This window comes from Ostrinia furnacalis, unplaced genomic scaffold (assembly GCF_004193835.3).
Source record: "Ostrinia furnacalis isolate ACB-3 unplaced genomic scaffold, ASM419383v2 OfSCF5355, whole genome shotgun sequence".
Lineage (NCBI taxonomy): Eukaryota > Metazoa > Arthropoda > Insecta > Lepidoptera > Crambidae > Ostrinia > Ostrinia furnacalis.
The window spans coordinates 61,350-85,232 of record NW_021135594.1 but is presented as its reverse complement, the minus strand read 5'-3'; the positions used below and the strand labels follow the sequence as shown (position 1 = coordinate 85,232).

The 23,883-nt window shown below is 39.8% G+C and overlaps 2 protein-coding genes and 1 non-coding gene across 3 annotated transcripts; 1 reads left to right on the top strand and 2 right to left on the bottom strand.

The window, feature by feature from the left end:
- Positions 1-2,134: 2,134 nt before the first annotated feature.
- LOC114360990 (transmembrane protein 267) lies at positions 2,135-3,294 on the top strand. Its single transcript, XM_028315887.1, has 2 exons — positions 2,135-2,531; positions 2,760-3,294. The coding sequence occupies exons 1-2, from the start codon at positions 2,250-2,252 to the stop codon at positions 3,087-3,089; spliced, it is 612 nt and encodes a 203-aa protein (XP_028171688.1). The 5' UTR covers positions 2,135-2,249; the 3' UTR covers positions 3,090-3,294.
- A 3,347-nt stretch (positions 3,295-6,641) lies between these two features.
- LOC114360991 (serine protease snake-like) lies at positions 6,642-18,235 on the bottom strand. Its single transcript, XM_028315888.1, has 10 exons — positions 18,088-18,235; positions 15,171-15,271; positions 14,269-14,356; positions 13,262-13,372; positions 11,857-11,909; positions 10,096-10,256; positions 9,297-9,491; positions 8,590-8,779; positions 7,420-7,577; positions 6,642-6,871 (listed from the first exon to the last, which is right to left on the bottom strand). Exons 2-10 carry the CDS (start codon positions 15,241-15,243, stop codon positions 6,698-6,700), a joined length of 1,203 nt encoding a protein of 400 aa, XP_028171689.1. The 5' UTR covers positions 15,244-15,271; positions 18,088-18,235; the 3' UTR covers positions 6,642-6,697.
- Positions 8,483-8,554, bottom strand: TRNASTOP-UCA (transfer RNA opal suppressor (anticodon UCA)). Its single transcript has one exon. It is a non-coding gene; the product is annotated as a tRNA-Sec (tRNA).
- Positions 18,236-23,883: the final 5,648 nt, after the last annotated feature.

The window sequence follows — 23,883 nt, the reverse complement described above, 5'->3', positions numbered from 1 at the left end:
TTATCCAAATCTAGGTGTGGTAATTCGGAGTATTGGTCATTGCCATCGAAATAGTTGTAAGTTAAGTTGTTTATTGTTAGAAATCTTGTATTCCGAAACTTTAAAAAAATAGGAACGTAATGAACCACTTTACACTGAAAGTACTTGTTAACTAGATTTTATTATAATTTATAATTTTCGTTGCTAATTAGAGCATGGTGACAGATTTCTAATTAAATTATAGCTGTAAAGAGCGCAACTCAGTCTTACTCAGCAGCGGTAATATAAGTATTGCGTACAGAACAAATTGAGTAAATTCTCTAATTCTAATTTAATTTATTTGTCTTGAAGACGATACGCAGCTACAGTATTTATAAAATTAGAATTAAGCTAAAATAGACTAGGAATTATGTTTGATTCCTTGACCACCTAACTTAAAAAAAAGTCAGTGGATACGTTCAAATACTACAAAATATGAATACACGTTAAACAGTATGATATAGATGACCCACGCTGAACTGTCCCGCCAAACTCAATGACAGGGGGGCGCTACCATCATTCAACTTTATGGTTTCCAACATGGCAAAAATCGGAACCAGCGATTCGGTATTGACGGTGGCGCCCCGCTGTCAATGTCATCGATAGGACAGTTCAGTATTTTGGAACTATATCATAATCTCGAAGTGACTATCGGCCGAATACTGAAACACTACTCAAATCTGTCACTCAGCTGACGGGCTCCTAAATTTAAGTATCCTTCAATTTTAAATGGTATTCTCAAACGCTACTCAACGGATTTGAAGCCGTGATCAGCTAAGCAGCTCTCAAATGTTTACATAATGGCAACATTTACCAAAAAAAGTATGTTTTCATTTAAACAAATGATAACTTTACGTCTTTTATCCATTACACGCAGCATCGTTTGGTTATGTATTGTCTTTTATGGAAATATACTCAATCAACTTAACATAGAACAGTTTATTTTTAGTTTCTATTATATATAAATCTCGTTTTATCACATAAAAAAATTAATGCTTGCATATTTATTTAAATAAAAAAATAATTTTAAATGTGATACTTTTTATTGTTGAAATCTATTAAGTGGCGATCGTGGACCGAAACGTAACCACAATTGACATTTATCATTGTTGACTGACAGAGCATCAAATTGACAAATCAACAACTCTTGGAAATGCTGCTATAATCCTCAGAAATAGGCATGTTTATGTAAAGCGATTTCATAGCAGCTATTTTGGTTGTTACTTCGTGCACTATACGATGCACAGTTGGCTGTTAGATGTGGAAGATATCACCTAGTACACGTTCATAACTTCCCGTTGCGTAGAACAGTAGGGTTATAACGGTTATAATAAGTATTTGGTCCACTGGTTGCATGGCATTTGGTGAGGGGTTTCAAAGAGCTTCCAAATTATGAATCCAGAAACAACACCGTTTCTTTAGAGACGCGGAACCTCGCTCGGAATTGCATGTCATTATAATAATATTTTTCAATAGCGTTCAGCCTTATTGCGTTCCTGCGATTAGATCTAGGTATTTCCTCGAGGCTCGAAAGAAATGATAACGATGACACACATTATTTACCACTATTTAGGTCGTTTTAGGTATCACAATAGGATCTAAGATACCGCGCAAGCACTCTCAAATTTAACAGCTGCTTAAGACGATTTGACAGTTGTTTGAGTAGTGCTTAGCGTTGAATGGCGTTTCAGTATGCGAAAATTCATTTAAGTGGCGTTTGAGTGCAACTTAATTTGAGAGGTGCTTAAAAATTGAGAACTGCTCAGATATTGTTTTGAGTATGCGAAATGTAAGTTTAGGAGCTGCTTAACTATTTGAGAAGCCGTCAAATATTTAAATGGCGTTTCAGTATTCGGCCGTGTATGTAATAATTTTGGTTAGAATACTTTAATTTAAAACGGTCAAAATTTATTTAGATGCAGCCATGATGAAACGCTATGAGATAAAAATATTAATTTTTATCTCAATGTAATGATTTTTGAACGTCCATTTTGTCAGTCAATGTCACTCATGTCATGTTTCATCTGTCAATTGTCAAATAAATAAAAACACGAAGTTTTTGCTTCTAATTTTTCAAATTCCAGTGAAATTCTAACACAAACATGCTTTAAAATTTGATTACAGCGTAATAAAAATGGTTAAATAATACTCAACAATACTTATACTTATCAGAATATGCCATAAACATGTGAAAATAAACTCAAACCTTGCGAAACAAAACTACTGAAATCATGAAGTTTTTAAATGCATTTTTAACTATTTGTTTGTTCTCCACGGCGTTATTGGGGGACTACATAGTGTTTAAATCGAAGTATTCGAACTCCTTTATATTTCGCGCCATTGCAGACAGCACAGTTCACGCCGGTGTCGGGCTTTTTTCGTCTTTACTATTTTTCAGTAGAGGACAGAGTATTTTGTCCAATACATGCATTTACAACGTAATTTTGTGCACTATAGTGTCCTCACTAATTGATGTGGACCATTTCATAGTTGCTAAATCTATAAACTTGAAGGTGAGATTTGAAATCAGCCTTTTATAGTAGTTTTTGTTGTTGTATTGGCACAGTGACATTTAATTTATAAACTCAGCTGAATAATATAGAATTAATATATAAATTGCCTTTCTTTCTGTGAAGTGTTAATGCTGCAATGTTCTATGTATTTTTAAAGATTTACATAACTGTGCAATACAATTTTATTCAGACAAAAATTCAGATAAATTTTAATATTATTATTTTCAGGATCTCACCAATTTAAAGCAGCGTGGTATCTTTCACTGCACTACATTCTGGGTTGTTCTAACAGCTCTCCTATTAGCATTAAGTCGCATATTCAAACACGCCAACGCCTACACAACGACCTGGATGCTCATTGTAGCGTTCACAAGCCACCACATCCGGGACGCGAACAGAAGAGGGCTCTGGTGTTATCCGTTCGGACATACTCCGCCTATTAGTACTCATGTGTACGTAATATTACTTGGAACGTTGCCATACTTGTTTTCGGTTATGTATAACTTTATGAAGCCTGTGTTAGTTGAAAAGCCGATTGATTATACATTATTGATTTGATATCTTGAAACATTATGCAAATTACATCGTTACAAATTGTCACTTAGTAAGCAATAAATAATTTGAATTTGAAAAATTAGTGAAAGTTAGTGGTGAAAAAGATATTTCGAATTTTAAACTGTATTTCAACGCGAAAGGTTAAAATTAATTAACTGTATAGTTAAAATATGGTACAGTCAGCATCAAATAGTTTGTGACACCCAAAGTGGCCAAAAAGTTTATAACACAACACAAATATTGGCACCATTTAAAAGCCTAGTTCTAAAGTTCATTTCATTAAAGGAAAGGTTATTATCCCAAAAATGTGTCTGTAGAAGAATCCAGAGTCACTTCTTCAAAAAATAGGTAGTTACGCTTGAGCCAACTTTTATGGCTATAAAACTGTTAAGTTCGGATAAATCGCTATCCATCTGTTAAAAAGGACACTTAAGATCATTATTTGGTTTTATAACCATAAAAAATTTTATAAAAAAAAATAAAACCGACTCCAAAAAACCTACACTAAAACGTAGAAAAATAATTAATAATTACCTACTTATTTATTAGGACGAATTATTAATATTTATGTAGGTATACCATGATTGATACTTTTGGAGTCGGTGCAGGCAAACTTTACATGTTTCATAATCTTGGCACCGACTCCAGAAGTATCAATCATGGTATACCTACATAAATATTAATAATTCGTCCTAATAAATAAGTAGGTAATTAGTAATTATTTTTCTACGTTTTAGTGTAGGTTTTTTGGAGTCGGTTTTATTTTTTTTTATAAAATTTTACTTATTTCTTGCTTTTTAGTTAACTAATTATTACCTTGATGTTACCACTGAAGGTAGGCAGTACACTGAGACCAAAAAAAATTGGTTCATAATCGGCGGAGATATTGCGTATAAAAAAGTTCATCCCCAATTTTCCACCCTTGGGGGTGAAATATTTTCTTCAAATTCGCATGAAACCACCATTTTGATAATACCTATTCAACAAAAAAATAATCGTTCAAATTGGTTTATAATCGGCGGAGATATTGCGTATAAAAAAGTTCATCCCCAATTTTCCACCCTTGGGGGTTGTTTTTTTTTATTATTAAATTTAAATGGGACCACCCTTGAGGTATTACCTATACGCCGAAAAAAGATTTGTTCAAATCGGTTCATAATTGGCGGAGTTATCGCGTAACAAACATAGAAAAAAAAAAAAAACATACGGGTCGAATTGAGAACCTCCTCCTTTTTTGAAGTCGGTTGAAAAACATACGGGTCGAATTGAGAACCTCCTTTTTTGAAGTCGGTTGAAAAGTGGTCTACTTGGTCCCACAGGTGAGCCCCAAGTGAGGCCTTTTTTTCAGGTCACATTTATGGTACCTGTAAATTGTTTATAAAAAAATTAAATGTGTTTTTCTTTAAGTTTATTTATTGGGCTGTCAAATAACACCAATATTGTTGGAATGGTGCATTGTGTCAGAAGAAAATCTTTAAAATTCGCGTCGCGGAAGGTGCGATTTATTTGATGTTGAGTGTATTTGAGTCTGACTGTACCACCAGATTATGGGGTACTAAGGTGAAATTATAGGAAGTGTCGTACATAATAATAAGGGATAGGGCCTATAACATACTCTTATTGTTAAGGTTCGGCCAAACAGCTGGCGTGCCGGCTGATCGCGTGTGATCGGTTTGGCCGAATCTTTACTTGATAACTTGACCAACCAAAAGTTGACTGGGAGAGAATGCTATAGATATGGCATCAAGTTCAGTTTTTGTGTCTGTAGCATCTGTTTCTCAGTCAGCTAATTAGAGATTTTAAATTAAATAATATTCACATAGCAATCAAAAATAACTATTAACTGAATTTAAAATCTAATTTTATGACTTCAATTAATTTTTATGTGAGCTGTGTCTCTTTTTAGAAAATAGTAGTTAAATTAGACCAAAGGATTACTAATCTGTAATAATACTTACATCCATTTGTAAATCTTTAGATTTAAGTAAAATTAAGGATTATGTATTTATTTATTCCAATACAGATCTAAAATTTACTAGACGTAAGTAGATGTTTATATCAATTATAAATAAAAATCGTTATTCATTTTCATATGGTTTTTATTGTACTTACTTTTAATATAAAATTGACCTTTGAAAGAAATCATTAAATTCAGTCTAACATGTAGAAATTATAATTATCGTTATGTTCTTCTTTCCTTCATAATAAGTCTTATTATAAACCCCATAGCCTGGGTGCAGAAATGCAGACCATCTAGCACCGACTTTTAGTTGGCCGATAGTTGGGCCCGATTCTAATTTGTAAAGCCTGGTCCGTGAGCACGTAGAATTTTGTCCAATGACCCCAAGCTACCCATCCTTATCGCTCGCGCGTAATTATATTGCCGTCGCGACTGTGCGACGCGCCCCCGCAGTGAGTGTGCGAGCGCGACAGCAACATAATTACGCGCGAGCGATAAGGATGGGTAGCTTGGGGTCATTGGACAAAATTCTACGTGCTCACGGACCAGGCTTTATACAGAATCGGCCGATACCAAATCGGTGTAATATGCGCACTTTCATACATCTCCATACTGATCAACAGCCCGACGCAACTATCGATCAATTAAAAATCGGTGGTCTGCGCCTAGGCTTATTCTTAATATAAGTTAAAATCGTTTTAATTACATAAAACACTGGTTGGATATTTGTATCTTAGTGAAAGAGGTATCTTAGGTCTAGCGCTTTTACTCAGTCTGAGGTATGAAACGGTACGAGAGGGTGTTTTTGGGATGTCAAATGTCAGCGAGACTTCAATAAGACGATTATTATCACACTGCACCGCGGTCCGCGTGATTACATTATTATAAGGCTTGATTTCCTCCTACGCTGACGTCGGTCGCGTACTCAGATGATTCTATGATCTGAGGTCGCGTACATCGGTCGAGCGTACGAATAAACACAATGTTCTATGAAGCTCCGCACTGCAACGCCGTCGTCAGCGGCAGATGATTACATAGAACTAGTGTGTACCTAATCGTGAGCGCCGCTGACGTCGGTCACCGATGTCAGCCTAAAAGGAAATCAAGCCCTAAAAAATCCCGCGCGCAGATGCGTTGTCAGTGTGATGTGCCGCGCGTGTTTTCTATACAAACTGAGGTATTTGCATACAATGATTAAATCTGTCGTCCCGAGTACCGCGGCGGAGCGCGGTGCAGTGTGATAATCGCCTAAATGTGCTTCTGGCCTGCAGATTTGTATGCGTAACGTATTGTCACGTAATAAGGTATCAATGTCACCCCTCCCGCGCCCGTGCCGCTCCCACATCTCAGGCACTGACTCAATTAAGCACTAGAACTCTAAAATAGCACTTGGAGGATTCACACCACGGTCCTAAATTATAGGTAAAGCTTGGTCCGTGAGCACGTAGAATCCCGTCCAATGACCCCAAGCTGCCCATCCTTGTCGCTCGCACGTAATTATGTTGCTGTCGCGCTCGCACATTCACTGCGGGCGCGTGTCGCACAGTCGCGACAGCAATATAATTACGCGCGAGCGATAAGGATGGGTAGCTTGGGGTCATTGGACGGGATTCTACGTGCTCACGGACCAGGCTTTAGCCTTTCCAACGGATCATTCTCCAGGCCACACGATGCTCTCAATCCAGTCTACGTAGCTAGACACGCGCGTGTATATGGCCGGCTGGCCTGTCTTCCCGCACTGCTTCCCGAATGACGTCACTCCCAGGATGTAGAAGATGCAAGGGTTCTGCTTTGAAGCTGCTTGGATGGGAGAGCCGGAGTCACCCTGAAAAAAAAAACTAAAATTATGGGACTTGCTAAAGTTCCGTTTGTGTTTGCGAACCGCGTTCCTCGAATTTCGAGTTGGCCAGTCAGAAATCTTCAACATTGGGCTATGACGTTCCATTATGAGTTTGTTACAGTTCACTTTCCGTCTCTGTTTGGAAGTTAATTGAGTTAAATGCAGATTAATTCTTCAATTTTGTGGGTTATTAACAACTGAGGCCACAAGCTAGTCTCAGTCGCCACCATCTATCCCTCTACAATGGCTTAAGCAGACTTTGCGTGTCCTCCGAACAAAAAAAACAGTATTGTCAAAGTATGGTGCAATGGCGTTTCTACCCCATGTCTGGACTCTGGTCTTTGACAGGAACAGGATAGTATACCTACCCTATTTTTACGACAATGGGGACTCTGCCATCAGAATCAGCATCATCATCATTTCAGCCACAGGACTTTCACTGCTGAACATAGGCCTCCCCCAATGATTTCCAGATTGGCCGGTTGGTAGGTACCTAGGTATATGCGGCTAGCTACAATTTATCTGTCACTTACCTGACACGTATCCTTCCCCCCTCGAAGCTCCCCCGCGCACATCTGCTGCGGTACGAATCCCTTCCAGTTGCGGTTGTGGTTGAGGAGCGGGTCACACTGCTCGTTCTGGAGCAGAGAGAGCGACACCTTCTGCAGCTCCTTGGAGGTCTCCTTGGTTACTGGAAACAAGAATTCAATAGTTATTAAAAAGCCTTGATCACACGTAACGAGTAATCGGGCGAGACAGTGCTCTCGGCCGAGTACTCGGTGCGTATGAAGAGCACCGAGTGATTGGCCGAGTGCACGGTCGAGCAAAGCGGCGAAACAGTAGCTCGAATCCCGTTCTACTTACTTGGCCGAGTGTCCACTCTCCCGCTTCCCCGCACTGTCTCGCTCGCTCGCTCGGCAGGTATGAACGTGCACTGTCTCGCCACTCGGCCAAATGATTGACGTCACGTCCACAGATTAGAGAAAAAGAAGTCTCAATAGAACTGAACTGAGCCCCGATTACGGTAACTTTTAACGTCAACAATCCAGACACGCTTCTCGACTCTGCGATACGATTGGTCAAAACAGCTGACGTACGCTGTTGAACGACCAATCGTATCGCAGAATCGAGAAGCGTGTCTGGATTGTTGACGTTAAAAGTTACCGTAATCGGGGCTCTGACTGTCCTAATTTCAAAACACGTGTGAACAGCTACTCGCTTAGTTACATCATTACACGGCTTAACTAGCTTTCCGTTCGCGTGAAATTTTGTCTGTCACAGAAAAACTTTATCGCTCGCGACCTTGTTTCAAAAACCGGGATAAAAACTATCCTATGTCCTTTTCTCGGACTCAAACTATCTCTATGGCAAATTTCATCAAAATCGGTTCAGTGGTTTAGGCGTGAAAGCAAGACATACAAACAGACAGAGTTAATTTCGGATTTATAATCTAAACCACAGAGGAACTGGCTATCTTACCTCTAACTGCCGGAACATAACAATGATGTTATGGCGACAGACTTAGGTAAGATGGTGGTAGCTAGCCAGGCGGACTTAGAACAAGCCCTACCACCAACCAAACCGAACAGAAAAATCTGCCCCCACTGGGAATCGAACCCGGGACCTCTGCGTCTGAAGCAGATGGTCTTACCACTAGACCACAGAGGCGGTTCTTGCCTTCAGAACCCTAAGAATAAACTCACCAACGTCCTTCACCCCCCATCCAGTAGCGATTGCCTTCTCATAATCCCTGAAGCCGTCCTTGGTCCACAGACAGGCTGGGCGGATCGCGTCCTCGAAAACGACGTCCGTAGCCAACTCTATAAGAGCTATGTCGTTGTATTTCACTGGCGACTTGTAGTCTGGGTGCGTGTGGATGTGGCGGATTGGGACCTGGAAGAAAGAAGGTACTGCTAATAATAATTAGTTAACTAGGTGCCTACACGGGGCTTTTTATTGAAAACAGATTTTGGTTTTGCTGATGGTTGAAGAAGAAACATTATATCGTCTAAATAGACACTGTAAACATCCCTCTCTTGTAATTCTAAGAAAGGCTGCAAAATTTGAAGTACTTTCTTTTTTTGGTGAGATTGTGTCCCCGTAGGGCATCATTTCTTGAAACATATAGCGTGCCATACCTTACAAGAAAGGTTGTACAAGTGTCCTTTGGTATAATTCAACATGGTGAGATCCTGAAGAAGTATCTATCCTTGGCTGTGCTCTTATTTATAGGTAGCCTGTTAAACCCATACATTACGTCACCATTTGATGATTTGACACCTTTTTTTTGCTAATCAGTTCGTTCTACTTACGTCTCATCTTCTCACTGGTGACTGTGCTTGCTGTAATGGTGATTAGTTCACCGCTTAGGTACCTATAGCTTCTTCCTTTGCTAGTTCCTCTTACTCACGTCTATGGGGTCGGCTCCGTCGTTGACCCTGGAGTCGATGTTCTGGTCTCCGAGGCGGACCACCGCCGGCGCGGGGTCCCGGGCCCGCGGGTCCTTGCTGCAGTGGCCCGCAGTCAGCACGAAGCGACGACTGAGCAAACTGCCGCCACAGTTGAAGTCGTAGCCGCCGTCGAAGTTGGCCCAGCCTATGGCTGCCTGGGAACAATAGAATAAGGCTTTTAAAAAGCATATTACGTGTCTCAGCTAAATCCTACTGCGTTAGTGACGCTCTTTACATTAGCTTCTGCAGAATACCAGCGTCCTATTGGGTTATAGCATATCTTCTGCAGAATACCGTATGTTCCAGGTCTACAGAACGTGCTGAGTGGTTGCTGCTGCGTTTAAAACAAATTAATAACGTATTGCACAGGCAATATGATGAACCAAATATTTTAAACTAGGTTTATCTCCTTCTTAGTCACAAAACAATTTTTCAAGGCCTCACCCAAGGTTTTCCACAATGAACGCTCCTGCGCTACCCGCATCCAGGCTCTTCCCGCGACCTTTACCAAATCGTCGGTCCATCTAGTAGGAGGCCTGCCCACGCTACGTCTTCCAGTAGTAAGGATAAAACACACTAATCTACATAGTAACGAAAAACTTGATGTTATCTCCCTTGAGAGCATGACCAGAGACGTTTTGAGACAAATAAGATGTACCTACGTCCTACCTACATTGTCGTTTCAGCCAAATGAGGTCCACAGCTGGACTTTCCCCAGAATATTTTGCCAAATACATTCTATTCTGTTCTATTCCTTACCATATGCGGGAACTCCCCTCTAGTAGCATCCTCCCCCCCTATGATCAGCTCCACGCTAGTGTAGTGGCACTTCGAGGCAACGAACGTTAGACCGTCATTGTCTACTGAGAGAGGGGATGCGTCTACCCGCGATAGCACGCTGCGGCTGTAGGCGTCACATTCTGAAAGAGAGATAGATTTTTTTTATCCACAACGAGGAAGCTCTTGGCCTGTATCTCACCTGATGGTAAGTGATGATCAGGCCGAAGGTGGAAGCGAGCTTCACCCGGAAGCGTCAACCACGGAGGAACTGGCTATCTTACCTCTGACTGCCGGAACACAACAATACTGTTAACATTGTTGTTATGGCGACAGTCTTAGGTAATAGGTAAGATGGTGGTAGCTAGCCAGGCGGACTTAGAACAAGCCCTACCATCAATTAAACCGAACAGAAAAATCTGCCCCCACTGGGAATCGGACCCGGGACCTCTGCGTCTGAAGCAGGTCCTTTAGACCGAGAGCTATTGTCCATTGCGGGCAAAAGACAGACTTTAATCTTCTTTGGAGATGGATTCGTTCTGCTCCGAATATCATAAGTAATACCTAGGTATAGGTAGTTTGTAGGTAACAAAACTTCACGGGGAAAAATACAAACATGCATATCCGTTTAGCACTTTATCTACTTTGATGAGATTAGGTACCTAATTTAGTACCCATCGGTGTTTCCGAACAATAAAAAGAGGATATTTTCCTCAAGTAAAAAGAGGAAAATTGATAAAGAAAACCAGATTAGCGTTGGAAAATTGAATACAATCTGAAAGGGAACAACAAACTAGTAATCTAGAACTTTAAAAGCCGAGTGGGACCTATAAAATGCAGTTATTTTGCCTGACAAAACTAGCTGACCCGAAGAACTTCGAACCACTTTCATCAGAACTATTTTATCAAATTACTTACTAATTATATCAAACTAGCCGTTGCTAAAATAAACTTGCCGTTCCAAATTTCAGACTGCATAAGATTGGGAATTCATTTATGGGGAAATGTGTTAAATTATTTAATAAATTACCACAAACTGTTGTAGAACTACCCATTCATAAATTCAAAGCACATATTAAAAGTACCTTAATGAAAAAGGGCTACTATAAAGTCGATGATATTATTTAAAAGATAAAAATGTTTGGGATGCGTAACTGCCTAGCTCGCATAAATATTTATAACTAGCTGACCCGGCGAACTTCGTACCGCCTTAGCGTAGAGATTTTTTTTTCCGTAAGAACCATCCTTGGACTTCCACAAACATTTAAAAAAAAGAATTATCGAAATCGGTTCAGCCGTTCACACGTGATGCCGTGACAACGCGAAACGGGTTTCATTTTTATATATATAGACTATGTATTTTGAAAACCTGTAAACCTTTGAAAAAGAGGCTGACAATAGTGTCTGAGTTTCTTGCGCTGCTTCTTCTCAGCACTGGCCCATTTATTGTCCCGAAGCAGTGGTAGGGTTAATACTGGGACGTGTAAAAGTGCTTTTTTAAAGCCTACTTACAGAAATAAATGAGTTTTACTGAGTTTTTTTTTTAACTTCACCATACCATTTATATGCATAATAATATTACATATTATGTTAACATGGGCTAGTGTCGGCTCATATACCCATTTACTTAACACCCTGTATATGTACGTTTCTAATGAGGAAAGAACTGTTCAAATCGGTCCAGTAGTTTTATTTTAATGTTAGTGTAGATAAGTACCTATGGATAATAATTATGGAACTTACTTTTCTCACTCACTCTTCTATTGTCATTTGCTTCAGTCCACACGGGGGGAGGGCTGGAAGATAAAAAGTGGAACAAAGGATTAGTTACTACACCTTTTTGATTTTACTTCTTGTTTAATAAGATGCTGAGAGATTTGGCTTAGTTTCTTCCGTCACTTCTGAGCGCCAGTCGAAAAGACAATGCCGGAAATTGGCGCATTTTTTTCGCGCGGCCATCGACCAAACCTTGTTTTTTTATTACAAAATAGTGTAACATGATACTTACCTCTAAACTCAGTCTGAACTGAGTTACGAGCACTTACTATACAGGGTGGAAACGATAAGTGATCTCACTCGATAATTTCTAAACCATACAAGATATCGAAAAACTGGTTACTGACCCTGAAAGTGCTTTACGAACTCTTTCAAACGGTACCAATAACAGGTTACAGAATAAACTGGAAGTATCTGAAAATTCAATGTTTCCAGCTTCCATACTAAATGTATGCCAACCACACAATATTAAGTGTAATTTTTTAAAATTAAATAATGAACCTAAAAAAAACTCGTAAATTGCATTTTTATTTAAAATTATTCAAGGAAAAAATTAGTTTTAGGCTTTACTTGCTATAAAGTGTTGTATCAAGTATCAAGAGATGGGTGCCATGACTGTGGTAGTACTAAATGTATGGGGGATGGAAACATTGGATTTTTGGATAGATCCAGTTTATTCTGTAACTTAATATTGATACCGTTGAATAGAGCTCGTGAAGCACTTTTAGGATCAGTAACCGGTTTTACGATACCTTCTGTAGTTTTTAATATTATGAGGCTGTACCAAATGTATGGAAGCCGGAAACATTGAATTTTCGGATAGATCCAGTTTATTCTGTAACCTGTTATTGGTGCCGTTTGAAAGAGCTCGTAAAGCACTTTCAGGATCAGGAACCAGTTTTTCGATATCTTGTATGGTTTAGAAATTATCGAGTGAGATCACTTATCGTTTCCACCCTGTATAACATGATACTTAACTTCCTCTAAACTCAGTCTTAACGGAGTTACTGCAGTGTGGTGCAGAATCAGCGCGATAAAAGACGGCACATATTATACGTAACGTTCTAGTAAGTTACAAAAAACAAGGTTTGGTCACCTTCCATACAAAATCTCGCATTGCCATTTGTTGTCCTGAATTAGGGTTTAGGGCAAGCAGCTTGCTAACTTTGATAAATAATCTCGTTTCAGCCAAATGACGTCCGCTGCTGGAAAAAGGCCTCCCCTAAGGAGCTCCACAAAGACCGGTCCTGCGCCGCCCGCATCCAGGCACCTCCCGCGACCTTCAATAAATCATCGGTCCACCACTAAGTATGTGGTCACGCTTCCAAAGAAACAGGAGTGGGGACTATACTTGATAAAAGATGATTCTTACTCAACAGTCCGTGGCTTAGCAGTCTGGAGGATGGTCTTCCCATCTCTGCAGCATACCAGGTTCTGGCCGAATGCGTTGTACTCGCAGAAGGTAGGTCTGATACCACTGAATCTGGGGAAGATAAATATTCAGTTAATTATTGTCGATTGAAGTGATAAAAATCTGATAAATCCTGAATTTATTGACTTCAAAGCAAAACAAAGTGAATGCACAAACGACTGCACGCAGGAAGATTTAATGAATGCTGCTGACAACACCACTCTTGTAGCGGAGTTTTCGGCGGATACTGAATAGGTTTGTTGTCGACACGACAAGAAGAAAAAAAGCAAAACACATGGTGTCGAACTATCGACTACCCAAGCTTTAGAGAGAGAAAAAACACTTATCATCATCATCATTTCAGCCACAAGTCATCCACTACTGAACATAGGCCTCCTCCAATGATTTCCACATCGCCCGGTTGGTAGCAGCTTGCATCTAGCGCCTTCCTGCTACCATGAGGTCGTCGGTTCACCTTGTGGGTAGACGTCCCACGCTGAGTTCTCAAGTAGGTACGTTTAGCTACTAAATTACTTGTCACTAGACGAAGGAGGCGGACAATAGTGACTGAGTTTCTTGCGCTGCTTTTCTCAGCACTGACCCATTTTGACCCACCCGAAGCAGTGGTAGGGTTAATACTGGGACGTGCAAAAGTGCTTTTAAAAAGCCTATTTGCAAAAAGAAACAAGTTTTATTAGGTTTTTTACTCGACTAAAGTCCGGTCGCCGAGCATGTAGAATTTCGTCCAATGACCCCAAGCTACCTATCCTTATCACTCGCGCGTAATTATATTGCTATCGCGACTGTGCGACGGGCGGCCGCAGTGAGTGTGCGAGCTCGACAGCAATATAATAGCTAGCTTGGGGTCATTGGACAAAATTCTACGAGCTCGGCGACCAGACTTTTATTACTTGAATAGAGTGTTCAATAATTACAACAAAGTTTTACCCATGTCTCGTTTCACTCACTCATAGTCGTTCTTCGCTTGCTTACACGCTTCTGCCGGTCTACACACACCCAATGTCCCTGTGTAGGTGTCTACACAGGAGTCCCCATCTGAAAAGCCATAAAAATGCATCAGAAACCCTGAAGATAAGCATTCTAAAAAGCAGCTATAAAGGCCGTAGCACATTTATCAACCCGGAAACGGATCGTAACCGTATCAACTCGAGGCAGTCAGTATTCTTTGTATGAAACACTCATCCGTACCGTAACCGCAGCGTTTGACAGCGCGCGAATGGCGATGACAGCTCGCAAAAGGCGGTACGGTGTTGATCCCTTTCCGAGTTGATATGTCTGCTATGACCTTAATAGACCAGTACCTACGGCTAGCACGAAAAACTTTCGAGTTCGAATCGTTTGCGTATTCGAATCGCCATCAAAAGATTTAGTAGGTACGAAAACTACAACAGCGCTCTTGTGAACGTAAAGTGAACTTCGTATGAGAAATGGCTGCACGAAACTTATTTTGAGAATCAAAATTGTCACGTTATCGTTTAATTCGAAGGTTGAGTTTCGAATACGCAAACGATTCAAAGACGAAAGTTGTTCATTCTAGAGGTAGGTACAGTATTATTAATTACTTAGCTGTGCTAATAGGAAATCACTTTTCTTTTAGTATAAAAAGTATTTTTCGTATCACGCAATATTCACAGAACTATGAACATGGAACATGAAAGAAATCCAACAGCACCAAAGTGTAGGTACCTACTTCTACAGTTAAAAATGTTTAAGCTACTGATTTACGTAATTATCTGACTGAAATTGATCTTTTTTTTAAAGCTCCAAAGTCTTACCAGACTTAATGAATGCAGCATTTCACTTAATATATTTCTACTTACTATTTAATAATAATAAAAATTTAACTCACCGTTTCTCTGTGCCTTGCTATCTTTAATAACTAAAAATAATGCTACTTGTAGTAATAACTTCAAAATCATCATCACACATTTGAGTGTTCAGGGCGAAGATCTGAAAAAAAAAACACAAGTAAAAAAAAATGCTAAAAAATATTCTAGACTAGCGGCCGCCTGCGACTTCGTACGCGTGGATCCCGTTTTACCACCTTAGGGGTGGAGTTTCGTAAAATCCTTTCTTAGCGGATGCCTACGTCATTTAACATCTACCTGCATGCCAAATTTCAGCCCGATCCGTCCAGTGGTTTGGGCTGTGCGTTGATAGATCACTATGTCAGTCAGTCAGTCAGTCACCTTTGAGTTATAAATATTCTAGATAAGGTCGCAGGAAGCACCTGGGGAAATCCTTGGGGAGGCCATTTAGCTGAAACGAACGAAAGGAATGGCTTTTGAACCCTAAAATTAAGCCTCATGTTTAGCAGTTTTGTTTATGGTTAACCAAATATGAAAAATGTTAGTGGATTATATTACTGATATTACTAGCTTTCCGCCCGCGGCTTCGCCGGCGTGAAATTCTTTCAAAAACCGGGATAATTAACTATCCTATGTCCTTTCCCGGGACTCAAACTACCTATCTCTATGCCAAATTTGATCAAAACCACTTTAGTGGTTTAGGCGTGAAAGCAAGACCGACAGACAGACAGAGTTACTTTCGCATTTATAATATTCGTATAGATTATAGGCAAACGAAACAAAACAGTGCAACATCACTTCAAATTCTCTCAAGAAGTCCGCGTGAATATTCAGTAAAATGCCACATTTTTACTAAAACTGGACTAGTGGTTCGTATTAGAGGTCGCGGGTTCATTCCCCGCTCAATACAAATGTATTTGTGTGTATGAATTTACCTGTTTGTAATTGGTTTGGATGTTTTCTGTGACACTAACTACCTACCGTATTATGTTTAGTTGTTGCAATTCACGAAGGCGAGTTAGCTTAACATGTGTCGCAATATGTGTGGTGGCTCGCTAATGTTCGTTTTTCAAATGTTTTGATAGGTCTCATTACACTATCGTTAGTGTGCATGTCCGCGACCTTTACCAGATCGTCGGTCCACCTAGTAGGAGGCCTGCCCACGCTACGTCTTCCAGCCCGTGGTCGCCACTCGAGAACTTATCTGCCCCAACGGCCATCGTCTCTACGAGCTATGTGCCCCGCCCACTGCCACTTGATTTTAGCACTTCTGCGAGCTATGTCGGTCACTCTGATTCTCCTGAGGATCTGAAGAGCCTGGATGCGGTCAGCGCATGACCATGCATGCTTTGTGGAAAACCTTGGAGGAGGCCTTTGTCCAGCAGTGGACGTCATTTGGCTGAAACGAACGAACGAACGATGTGCATGTACACGTACAGTATTGTGTGTGTACGTCATACACACACAAGTAAAGCTTACTCGCCTTCGTGAGTTGTAACTGTATATGCATCTATAGTACAAGCTTTGCTTAGTTTGGGACTAGATGGCGCAGTATAAAAAATCTAACGATATTTATTTATTACTAGCTTTCCGCCCGCGGCTTCGCCCGCGTGGAATTTTGTCTGTCACAGAAAAACTTTATCGCGCGCGTCCCTGTTTCAAAAACCGGGATAAAAACTATCCTATGTTCTTTCCCGGGACTCAAACTATCTCTATGCCAAATTTCATCAAAATCGGTTGCGAGGTTTAAGCGGGAAAGCGTAACAGACAGACAGACAGACAGACAGACAGAGTTACTTTCGCATTTATAATATTAGTTGGGATTTATTTATATTGGTAGAGCGAGTCGAATACCCCAGTGATCTTTTTAGTTGCATCATATGTTAATAACGAGTCATATGATTTGCATATAAGTAGTCAAGGCCGTAACCTATAGTACAGGAAATACATAATTGTATGTAATACATAATTTGATTGGACACGAAAGTTACGTTGTTGGTTTCTTAATCACTGTTGAAATAATTTTGATGAATTTTGGTATAGAGTTAGATTGAACCGTTGTTGTACTTATTAAAATCCATCCTAAATTAAAAAAATATAGGGCTCTTTCCGACGCAGCCGGTTAAAAAGCACTCTTAAAATATTTTTTATTGAATTTATTTACTCAATTAAATTGGGACTTTTATTGAATCTTTGCATGTTGTAGTATTAACATTACATAGTAAACAAAACTTTTTTGTAAGCTAACGTAACTTTTGAAAAAAGTAAAAAAAAACGTTCCAAAAAGGTACTAAGTACGATCATTTTTATGTGTAGAGTCATTTTCGGTAAAACGAGATAAACTATTCGCATCTTAGCATCTTAAATTAACATAAAAGCGTTAGAATTCAAAACACAGCTTCTAAATCTATAAGTCTACTAACTGTTATTTATTTAAATTTAACCTAGTTTAATTTAATTTAATTTGTTGCGGCGCTTCTACTCAGCACTTGCCAAATGTTTGTCTCGAAGCGCTGGTAGGGCAAAAAGCTTGTGATGCCCGTTTTCACTATCAATCAGTAATTTTTAAGTGACCCCTTTGAAAACAAAATTCCTAGTATGTGTTACCATAGGGGTCACTTAAAAATGAGGGATTGATGGTGAAAACGGGCATAGGACTTTTATAGGCTCCTTAAGGGTAACAGAGTGATTGATAAAGTGAAGTTATTTATAAAATTCAGAAGTCCTAGTAAGTTCTATAACCTTATGCTTCGGGACAATAAACTGGCCAGTGCTAAGAAGAAACGGCGCAAAAATTCCGTATCAATTGCCAGAATCTTTTTTTAAATATTACAAGATTATTTCCAAGTCGAGTTTCCATACAAACCGTACCAAATCTCAATTAAAATCCTTGAACTTGAATTACTTAATTACAAAATTATTGTAATTAAAACCACTTAAAATAATAGGACCACTTACCAAAGAGGACTTATTTTAAATTACACTCCATGGCATCCGAAAAAAACAAAATTGCATAGATAAAAAAACACAACACCAAAAAGTTTTTGCCCTTAAAAGGTCTTGTATACGAACTAAACGTAACAAACACGTCCAGTTTGATGGGAAACCAGACCGGTACTGGTCTAAAACCAGATTGTGTATTATGTTTGTATCAAGCGATGCTCTGGGCAGCACGTACGATTCATTAGCTAATCTTCTTATACATAAAATTGGAATGTCTGTTTTAATGTGAAAATAACAGCTTTCGAAAATGCAAGAGTTTGAATTAGTCCGTCGGCTAACTTATCAAAAAATACTTGACACGTATTTTTCCCTTTTTCAAACTAATAAAAATTTTAAGAGAAAGCATGCTAGTTCAAAATAAGAGGCCCGTGACGTCAAGGCGTGCTTAAAAGTGTAGCACTTTGTGACGTAACGCGGAAATTCAACGCATCAGAACTTCGTAAAAACTTGTTTGATTGACAAATAACAAATTTATACGTGTCCAATATTTTTTGATAATTATTATGTAATTGACGGACTAAAAGTTATTTTTTAGGAAACTAGTAACATAATAGCCTATTGTCATTAGTGATACAATTTTCCCGTTATCACTTCTTCGAATACGTGAAAACCCCTAATCTCATAGGGGTATAATAGTTTACATTCTAGTCCATAAAATTTCATAATCAGTCAAGCCATTTAGCAGGAGTTTTCATCATAATAGTCCGGCAATTATTATTGTCTAATAGGTATATCTAATAGGTAATAATCTATACTTCTATACTAATATTATAAATGCGAAAGTAACTCTGCCTGTCTGTCTCTCTTTCACGCCTAAACCAATGAACCTATTTTGATGAAATTTGGCAGGGAGATAGTTTGAGTCCCGGGAAAGGACATACTAGGATAGTTTTTATCCCGGTTTTTGAAACAGGGACGCGCGCGTTTTTCTGTGACAGACAAAATTCCACGCGGGCGAAGCCGCGGGCGGAAAGTAAGATCACTTAAAAAGGAGAAATTATTTTTAATCATTTTCATGTCAGCCTAAAGAAATTAAAATAGGTTATAAAAAAGATCCCAAAATCAATAGGTAATTTTCTGGAAACTGGCGACTTTCTTGCTCTGTTTCTTCTCAGTATTGGCCCACTTTACTGTCTTGCAGTGGTAGGGTTAAAATTATACTGAAACCTGTGACTTGCTTGACTTAAGGTCCTATGTCCCCTAGATGGGGCAGAGGGCGTCCACAACAGTCCTCCATCTCGTTTGGTCTTGAGCTTCGCGTTTAATCTCGCTCCAGGTCTTGCCGCTTTTCTTCGCCTCGTCTGCTACAGTGCGCCGCCAAGTTTGCTTGGGACGACCACGTTTGCTGAAACCTGTGAAAGCTCCTTTAGAAGCTTTATGAAAAGCTTTATGTCTTTCATAGAGGTTGCATTGCTTTTCAATTTTTTTAAACTGTTAGTTTACATTTTCGTTAATATTTAACCGCATTATCAAAATACGGATAAACTGGCCTTTAGTTGCCTCTTACGATAACAATTTATTTTATTTTAAAATACTTGCTTCAATGTTTTATTTATTGCGCATTAAAATGCAACAAGTTTGAGGCATTTAACGTCATAGGTGTACCTACGTCATGTGGTTTTGTTGACGTAAATTGAAGCTTTTGATGCTATTAATAATTATTAATAATCATAACAATGTGTAATAAGTTGTATGTACAACTACGGGACTATTCCTACCTCTCGTTCACACCGAGACTGAATAGCCAGGATCTACAGCTTGACCGCTCAACCCAACCAGTGAAGGTCAAGTTTGTCCCGGGGGAAAGTTAAACTGTCATTGGAGCCGCTGGAAGTAACTAGGCATATTATCTACTTTAGGTAACTAGCTTTCCGCCCGCGGCTTCACCCGCGTGGAATTTTGTCTGTCACAGAAAAACTTTATCGCGCGCGTCCCTGTTTCAAAAACCGGGATAAAAACTATCATATGTCCTTTCCTGGGACTCAAAATATCTCTATGCCAAATTTCATCGAAATTGGATTAGTGGTTTAGGCGTGAAAGCAAGACAGACAGAGTTACTTTTTCCGCATTTATAAATTAGTAGGTAGGTAGGTATAGATAGTATAGAAGTATAGACTAAACAAAAGCTAGTACTGTGGATGTCGTATGAGGCGACCAAGGGACAAATATGCGAACATCAGGCCTCCCCAACACTCTACTAAGAATCGAACCCGGGACTTCTATGAGGTGATCTTACCACTAGACTACGACAAACATGCGTATTCACAAACGATGCTTGCTTATGTGAAGCAGCAAATCGAACGCACAGCGATGAATAGAGCTCTGTGATTGGTTCGTGTGTCACCATGTGCGTCCACGCGCACTGCGAGACCTCATAGTAATGTTTGTGAATACAGGCATAAGTCTTTTTGCTGTGCGTAGCTTATAAGTAGTCGTTCGTTCGTTCGTTTCAGCCAAACGACGTCCACTGCTGGACAAAGGCCTTTCCCAAGGATTTCCACTACGACCGGTCTTACGCTGCCTGCATCCAGGCACTTCCTTCAGGATCGTCGGTCCACCTAGTGGGGGGCCTGCCCGCACGTAAGTAGTCATTACCATAAAAATGATTTATATACGTTTTCATTTAACCATGTGTATGCAAATCACAAATGTACCTAACTCAAATCATCATAAGGAAAATATTCAACGATGATTCTATGAGTCATCAAAGAAGATGGTGAACATAAACAAACTAGAAATAATAATAATATCGTTATCAATAATATTAGAGTAGTTTTTGCCCTCGGCTTCGGCTGTCACTGCAAGAATAGGTTAGAGTACCTACCTACTTATAGATTGTTTCATCCACGAAGACGCGCCCCACCAATTTTTGGTGAAAGGAAGCGCGGGGTGCGGGGAGTTTGATCCGACCAATACGAGCGTCATTATTGTAGTGTGCGTGTGCACTCATGGATGATTAGCGTGTACCGATAACACTCAAACATTGGCGGAAGAATGGTGGGGCGCGTCTTCGTGGATGACACGATCTATAGCTTTTTACTCAGGAATCGTGGTAACATTAACTACGATACCGGAAAACGCAATGTTGAACGTCCACCAAAAGGAGGACGGACGACCTCATGCAGAGGTAGCAGGAAGGTACTGGATGTAGGCCGCTACCAACCGGGTGACGTGGAAATCATTGGGGGAGGCCTATGTTCAGCAGTGGACGTCATGTGGCTGAAATGATGATGGTGAGGGTCAAATTTTCAGTTCAGTTTCGTTTAATTAACTTTTGCCTGAGGCCGCAAAAGCAAACATACCTATATACCGAATCTTGGTATTCATAGTCATTTAAGGACGTCGAATATTTATTAACCCGAAAAGGGATCGTAACCGTATCAACTCGAGGCGGTCAGTATTCTTTGTATGAAACTCCATACTGCAACTCACACCCGCACCGTAACGTAAACGCCTCTCCTTACAATGAGGGCTATCGTTTTTATACTTAACAGTTGGCACCCCTGGCGATTGACAGGACCTTACTCTACAGTGGCGCCATCTTGATGAGTGCAAATGCGATAGTCCTCCTACCATTTTAGCGCTCACAACTTGACGCCACTGTCTTCGCTACTAGCAAGTAACAGGACCTTATTCTACAGTGGCGCTATCTGGTCAACGCCTCTCCTTACAATTGACAGCTTGCGAAAGGCGATACGATGTTGACCTCTTTCCGAGTTGATATGTCTGCTCTGAGTCTCCACTGCAGGAGCACGTCCCTCTCTAATACCAGAGGCAAATGGAGGATTTGTCCTGCACTCCCCACGCTGGCCAGACGGGTTGGGGAGGCCTGATGTTCGCATGTTTGCCATTCGTCGTCTACTTCAATTTTTTTTGCATCTTTAACATATTTTAAGGCGATTTATTTAATTTTATCTGATGATTTGGTTGCATTTGGTTCGTAAAACAGTTAGTTATTTGAATAATTTTACAATACTAAAACAGACCGGAAACTATAAATTATGCGAAAATCTAGTTTAACACAGACACTTATCATGGGACCGACGACGTTATTTGGTTGTCTTGCTTCGATGGTTTCTAATGATTAATCCTAATTAATTCAAGAATAACTTTTTACGTTTGTCTGTTTTTCGTCTGAACCGCTGAATTTCCTTACTGTCTTCATAAAGTTGGTAATTATTTATAGGTACCTACATCAACAAAGTCATATTAACATTGGCAGTTACACTGTCAAGATATTACTGAGTGGGTGATCTTTTTTAGCAACTTTGTTCATTTTTTGTGTATGTCTTTGTTGCCAAAATAAAGTTATTTTTTTTCTTTCTTCTTTCTGTCTTTAGGTACTTATTTATTGGACTTAAAGTCCTATGTCCTCTAGATGGGGCAGAGGGCGGCGTCCACAACAGTCCTCCATCGCGTTCGGTCTTGAGCTTCGCGTTTGATCTCGCTCCAGCAGTAACATAATTAACGACTTTATGTACAACACGGTCGAGTTAACTGCGCACCTGTCACATCCAAGCTCTGCGAGGGAGAGTCGCATAGTGAGGTGCGCAGTTAATTCGACGGCGTTTGTACAACCCGGTCGAATTACTAATTTTCTTTTAAAAAAAGTACCCACTCGGTACTGCTAGCACGAAAAACTTTCGAGTTCGAATAGTTTGACGTATTCGAAACGCCATCAAAAGATTTAGTACGAAAACTACAACAGCGCCCTTGTGAACGTGTCGTAAAGTGAACTTAGTATGAGATGTGGTTGCACGAAACTTATTTTGAGAATCAAAATTGTCACATTATCGACCTTCGAGGTTGAGTATCGAATTTTGTCGAATACGCAAACGATTCGAAAACGAAAGTTGTTCATGCTAGAGGTACCTACTGAACTTGTTTATTCACTTACCAGACAAAACAGTCTCATAAACAAACAATCTAAAATACCATCCTGAATGTCTTTACGAGTATGTAATAATGTTTTATACCAGCTTAACTGTAAACAAACCTCAAGTTCCATTTATTTTTACCAATTTAGTTAATTGTAGGTATGCATTTATACAGGATGTCCTTAGCATGGACTTTCCTCAAGACCTTTCTTGAACCTCCTTAGGTTCAAATCTAAAAATCAGCCAATTAATTAGTAGGGGGTTTTGAGGATTTTGATATTGTTTTTGTAGAAAAGTTGCATTTTAGCCGTAGAATCAATTCTTTTTGTTCGATCCATACTTAAAGGGACACCCTGTATACCTACCTACAACACCGCAGTTTGTGGAGGAATGCTATGTGGTCGCGCTCGCGATCCTCATGAGTGAGTGACCGAGGAAGAAGTAGGTACCTACCTGACTCATAGATGGTGTCATCTTAGAGGTACTTTGGACTGATGAATCATATTAATTGATGCAATTCTGCAATGTGATTGGAGGAAGATATCTTTTGTTGAAAAAAACCTGTCAAATGTAAGCCAAAACCCACAAAGACGATTTCATAAAAGTAGCAGGAAGTCGTTGGATGCAGGCCACTACCAACCGGGCGATGTGGAAATCATTGGGGGAGGCCTATGTTCAGCAGTGGACGTCCTGTGGCTGAAACGATGATGATGATGAGCCACGCTGCAACTCCTATGTAGTGAGGATCTACAGTTTGGCTGTCAATATCTTTTTACGATGATTTGGATTTGATTTTAATAAAGTATGATTACGTAAAGCCATGATTTACATCGGTAGCAGTAAATAAGAAATTGTGTTTCGGCAGTTGTAGGTA

Bases quoted from the DNA above. Each gene is read 5' to 3' on its own strand.
- LOC114360990 (XM_028315887.1), top strand. From the start codon at position 2,250: ATGAAGTTTTTAAATGCATTTTTAACTATTTGTTTGTTCTCCACGGCG. The intron at 2,532-2,759 runs GTGAGATTTGAA...TATTATTTTCAG, and splicing joins CTAAATCTATAAACTTGAAG to GATCTCACCAATTTAAAGCA.
- LOC114360991 (XM_028315888.1), bottom strand. From the start codon at position 15,243: ATGATGATTTTGAAGTTATTACTACAAGTAGCATTATTTTTAGTTATT. The intron at 11,910-13,261 runs GTAAGAATCATC...TTTATCTTCCAG, and splicing joins GCTAAGCCACGGACTGTTGA to CCCTCCCCCCGTGTGGACTG. The intron at 8,780-9,296 runs GTGAGTAAGAGG...TCTTTCTTCCAG, and splicing joins ACGGAGCCGACCCCATAGAC to GTCCCAATCCGCCACATCCA.